General features: G+C 42.4%; 1 protein-coding gene across 1 annotated transcript; it reads right to left on the bottom strand.

Moving 5' to 3' along the window:
- Positions 1 to 754: 754 nt before the first annotated feature.
- Positions 755 to 5,282, bottom strand: KBTBD7 (kelch repeat and BTB domain containing 7). The gene has a single exon (XM_017850173.1). The coding sequence runs from the start codon at positions 5,147 to 5,149 to the stop codon at positions 3,095 to 3,097; it is 2,055 nt and encodes a 684-aa protein (XP_017705662.1). The 5' UTR covers positions 5,150 to 5,282; the 3' UTR covers positions 755 to 3,094.
- Between the last annotated feature and the right edge of the window lie 467 nt (positions 5,283 to 5,749).

Genomic DNA, 5,749 nt, shown 5'->3' with positions numbered 1-5,749 from the left:
ACCACGCCCAGGTAATTTTTGTATTTTTAGTAGAGACGGTGTTTCACCATGTTGGCCAGGATGGTCTTGATCTCTTGGCCTCGTGATGTGCCCACCTTGGCCTCCTAAAGTGCTGGGATTACAGGCGTGAGCCACTACACCTGGCCATATATTATTTCTTTAGCCCTATTTTGGGAATTACTCCTTCACCCTACAAACATTTGAGCTATGTGTCTTGTGAAAAATGCAAGTTTCTTTTTGTAGATATGTTCTTGAGACCTTGTCACAAGAGTTTTTACCCTGGGTGTGTGGATGAACTTCAGAAATGTCATTATACCCTTAAAATTATGAAATTATGAACACAGGCATTTTCCTGAAGAATGGGTCAAAAGTTTTCATCATATTCTCTATTAAGATCCAGGCACCAAAACAGAATAACACTGCTCAACTAAAGGAGGTCTGAGGGGCTATTATAATTTAATCCTAAAACTACATTTAAAAAAGTTATTTGCTAAATTAGTCTTCTATTTTACCTTTTTGAAAACACCAGTATTACTTACTGTTTGAATTTAAAAGCATATGAAATAAAACTAAATCTTACCAATGGCAGTCCTACAAATGACATTATAGAAAGCATTTGTTAAACGATGTGCTGATTAATTGGAAAACTTAGAAAAGGATTTTTGTCATGAAGATATTTCAGCACTGCTAGTTCACTGCACAGGGAGAATTTTGTACATTTAGCAGAACCACTGAATTAGAAAGTCAGGAAACCTGGGTTCTAGTACCAGTTTTATTTATAACTAACCATGTACAAAATCACTTATCTATAAAATAATGGTTAACATCTACTTCTTAATTCACAAATAGATCACAAAACCAAGATCCTTCCCAAGAAAACCTCACTGAAAACCAAGACATTCCCACTATTTAGGCTAGGTTTTAACTCAAAGGTTAAGAACTCAAAGGCTGAGAAAGACAAACTGGAGCATTTGTCTTTTATTTACCAGTTGCATACCTTAATTCTGCAGATGGATAATCTGCTTGACATAAGCATTGCCATCTCTCAATTTCTACAAAACAAAAAGCTACCAACAAGAAGTTAATGGTGAAGAAAAATTTGGCTCAAAAATAACAAAACTGAGAAATAGCTTTGTATTAAGTGCAGTACTTATAACATCCCTGATGTCAAATGAACAAAATTTAGCTTTAGCTCATGAAAGCATATTTACCGTTTTGAAGAAACATGTATTGCTAGGGCAGGCATCTTACTTCACTAGAAATAACGTTAAACTTGTAGACTGTTCAAACGGCCAATCAAAATGACTAAGAAACATGATTGTGCGTTTTGTTTCTTTATCCTTTCTCTTTCCTTTTCGTTCAAAAATTCAGTTCCCCGTCCTAGACCAGACTCCTGTCCTCTGCCAGGGTGTAAGAAAAGTTAGCATTCTGTCACTACAGAACATAGAAGAGGAATTAGCATGTTATTGAATAAAGAATCAGAAAGATAATTCTAATTGGGTATAGAAAAATTTATACACCATAAACATCTGTATATGTACACCACTTATCATATATACGTATTGTGACAATCACATGTATTAATAAACCTTCAAAAGGTAAGCACCTATATTTTCTTGTAATTAACAATTTCAGTTTTGTGCAATTTAGTCTATATTTATGGACTTTCCCTTACATATGGTGACAGAGAGACTGAAACATGGTTCACAGAGAAACACAGAACATATACAAATCTCATAATAAAATAACCATGTATACCACTGTTTAGGGAAATATTTTAGAGGAAACATACTTTCACTACTGGCCCCAAACCCCATTATTCACTTAGGTTCTTCAATGTCAACTTTTAATACAAAAATACCTTCAAGCTGATAAGAACATTCACAGTGACTTACAAAATGGACAATATTCCAATGCTACACAACATGGTTTTATAATACACAGCTTGGAGTTTTAAAGTTCTCGGCTGGCACTTGATTTTTTTTTATAGCTGATAGACACGATAACTACTGATCTGAATAAAATACCATTTTTTAGCTTATATATATGTTCTAAACCATATTACCTCACAAAACAGTAAAGAATAAATCACTTTCTGTTGAAGAATCCTCTAGGACAAACACCAAACCTACACAGCCAAAATATTTTAGGGAGGCAAATAAACATTTTAAGACAAGTCATGACCAGTGGATAAAAATTTGCATTACCCAATTATATGTCTAGGAATTGTTCTTCTGAGTCCATAAAGCATGTATTGGGCATAGATTAAAAATACAAACGTAAAAAGCAAGTTACTTTTTTTTTTTTGGTTTAGAAGGGTGTTTAATTCATGACATTACTAGAATGGGTGTTTTTTGGGATAGAAAATTGGTCACATACACCAAATACACATTTTATATTCCAAAATAAAAACTGAGATTTATTTTAAAACAGTGGAATCCTGATTTTTATTTACTTATTCATTTTTTACTTTCTGTGAGCTTGTGAGGCCATTCTGCACATTTATCAAAATGAAATCATTATTCAGTAACCTTTATATATACATACAATTTTTTTTCCTTTGTAGAAAACCAAAATAATTTTACAAACTATATTTAACTTAGAATATAAAGAACTGACTAGTGTCAAATTTTGAAAATCTACCACTTTATTTTGAAGGAAAGTATACATCCTTCAAAACTCCACCAACAATTCCTAGTCCAGTTTTCTATTATACAGATTAAAAAGTTAAATTCCTTGTGGCAGTAACCAAAACTTAAAAATTAACAGAAGACTGAATAAAAAAAAAAAAGCATACTAACTAATCAAAACAATCCACTGTGCAATGAATATTTGAACAATGAAACCTACCAAGCATCCCAGTCAATTACATAGTTCTTGCTTCCATATTTTAATTTTGGACTTTCAGGAAGGTATATTATTAAACAGGTCGCTTTCGTGGACTGTTTAAACCTTGTAGTATTTCAAAATATTACCCTTTCTAAACCAAATCTGTGGTCCTGGTCAACTTTTTTTTTTTCCAAGAAAAAGAAAGGATATGTGTTTAAAATACATTCCGTAGCAGTAGAAACATCTTAGTGTCTCAAAATACTATTTACAAAGAACCCTGCTGATCCTGTGCATTTCGCTGAGGTGCTACTTGCACCCAGACTTCATCATCTGAAAAAGAACTTGAACTTCCTGACTCAGAGTCCAGCTCACTGAATCCATCTAAGTCCCATTCAGTACTAGACTCACTCCGTGCATCATCTTCCTCAGTAATAAAACTCTGACCAGGTTCAAGGCAGGAAGGATAAACACGAGCACAAAGGCAAATAAAGCCAGAGTCAAACTGCAAAAGGCCTAACATGGTACCTATATTAATCCACTGATCTTCCCTAGTATCATACTCATACACTGTCACTCGGTTCTTTTTCCATTGTGGGGTTGTAGAAGTGATGAGAAGCAACTTTCGGTCATGATTGACAATCTGGTAGTTGTGGGTCTCTGAATCCAAAGGAATATTACTAATCCGCCTCCATTCTCCCCTAGCTGGGTTGTAGACCTTCATGACTGGGATGTCACAGATACAATAGATTTCATCATTGAAGACACATGCTTCCTGAAAGTCACTGCGTTTAAGAGAAGCACAGTTCAGCCACATATTGTGGCTAGGATCATAGCAGAGCATGCGCTTACTGTTGACAGCATAAAGATAGTTCTGAACCACTATGAGTTCAAATGAATAGAAGGAATGAGGCACAGGAGCCACCAATGCCCACTGGTTTCTCTGAACACTGTAGCATTCCACTTCCTTCAACTTAACTCCAGTAATAGGGTCTCGCCCCCCCAAAATGTAGATGTAGCCATTGAGATATGCCACATCCATGCCCTCACGACACAGCAAGCGATCTGCAAGTTGCTGCCAACTATTCTGAGCTGGTTTATACACCCAGAGGTCTTTCCTGGGTTGGGCAGCTAGATAGATGTCATGGTCTGGGGAGACACAGACAGCTGAAGAGGTAACAGTCTTAGTGTGAGCAAAGCTGGTCAAAGGTGATGGCATTGTGTAAATGTCCCCTGAGTAAGGGTCATAGCAGAGAAAGGGATCTCTGGGGTGTCCAAAGAAGATCACCATCTCCTTGGCACACATACCCAGTCTCTGGGGTGGATTTTCTGCTGCAGATACAAGAGAGTTGCTGCTGCTACTGCTGCTGCTGCTGTTTGGCACTGGCACCAGAGACTTGTACAACAGGTCACCATAGCGCATCTGCAGGGCCCCTTCAATAACGTCCAGGCAGTACTTCTTCACGATGGGCTTGGTCAGCAGCCCTTCTAAGTAGTCCTGATCTTCTTCAGTGAAGTGCATCCAGCGCACGCACTTGAAGACTTCTGCAGCATTGGGACCCCGCTCTTTGGGAGCAGCCTCCAGCCACTGCACAGCTACATGGCATACAGTCCGCTCGCTCTCTATGTCCAGACTATCCAAGCGCAGGACAGCCAGCAGCTGGGCCAGGGTCAGATCTGCTAGAGTCTCCTCCCGAATTGAACCCATTCGGCTGAGCTGCTTGAAGTTCTGAGCTATATAGGACTGGGCCTGAGATCGAAGCTTGTGATGGTCGAAGGCGTCTGCAAACTTGAGGATGGCCGTGCAGTTGGTCAGGTCAAGACGTCGGGCTAAGAAGGAGGCACAGGCTTCCCGCACATACTCCAGCTGTAGCATGTCGGAGGCCGCGTACAGGCGCTGCACATTGGCCTCGCTGAGAGACACACGACCCGTGTAGCAATAGTCGACCAACACCTCGAAGGACTCGGCGTCCACATCGTGCATGGTCACGCTGGCCTGCTGGCTCTCGTACATGCCACCCGTGAACATGCTCTTGAAGTAGGGACACGCAGCTGCTAGCACGTTGCGATTGCAGGAAAAGAGGCGACCCGTGCCAGGCCCACTGCCAGGCGTCACCACCTCGATGGTCACATCACACAGCAGCTGCGCGTCGTAGAAAGACTTGAGCTGTGCCAGCAGGGCTGCAGAATGGGCCGTGTCCTTTAATTCCTCTGGACCCGTGAAAAAGGCCGAAACCGAGGGCTTGGAAATCCTCTTGGGCCGCCTCCCACCGCGGGGGCTGGCGAGGCGGCGAGAGCGCGGGGCGTCTTCCCGGGACTGCATGGTGGAGATGGCAACGGCCGCTGATGGCGAGAAAGGCTGCCGGACCCGGCTCTGGCTCCTCCTCAACCTTCCCTCCCTGACGCTAAGAAAAGCCGCGTCCTGGAACAGACTGCGGCACAGGCCGCACTTCTGAATTCAGCCCTATCCCTCGGTGAGGCCTCCCTTTATTGCGTAGACAGTGGCTGACTCACCCTCTCTCACTCCCGCGCCCTTTCTCCGCCTCCGCTCGCCCTCACAGGACCCGCTGGCTTGGAGCCGCGGAAGGCCCCACTGCCGCGCTGGCGATCCCGCTAGGCGCCCAGGGGAACTACTGCTTCCAGGTTGCCTTTCGCGCCCTGAGGCCTGCTGGGGCTCTCGGACGGCCGGGCGGGGAGAGAGGGAAAGAAACCGCTTTGCATGTTGGGAGTAGTAGTTTGTGTAATATCGCGAGCTTTCCTTTCGGTGAAAGGAAATTCTGGATGTGATGGTGAAGTGACGATGTCTCATTATTGTTGTCCAGGCTGGTCTTGAACTCCTGAGGGCTCAAATTCTCCTCCTGCCTCCGCCTCTCAAAAGTGCTGGGATTACAGGCGTGAGCCACCGGGCCCTGCCGGTATTTCG

This window comes from Rhinopithecus bieti, unplaced genomic scaffold (genome assembly GCF_001698545.2).
Source record: "Rhinopithecus bieti isolate Rb0 unplaced genomic scaffold, ASM169854v2 scaffold_32955, whole genome shotgun sequence".
NCBI lineage: Eukaryota > Metazoa > Chordata > Mammalia > Primates > Cercopithecidae > Rhinopithecus > Rhinopithecus bieti.
This window is presented reverse-complemented; position numbering and strand designations above follow the sequence as displayed.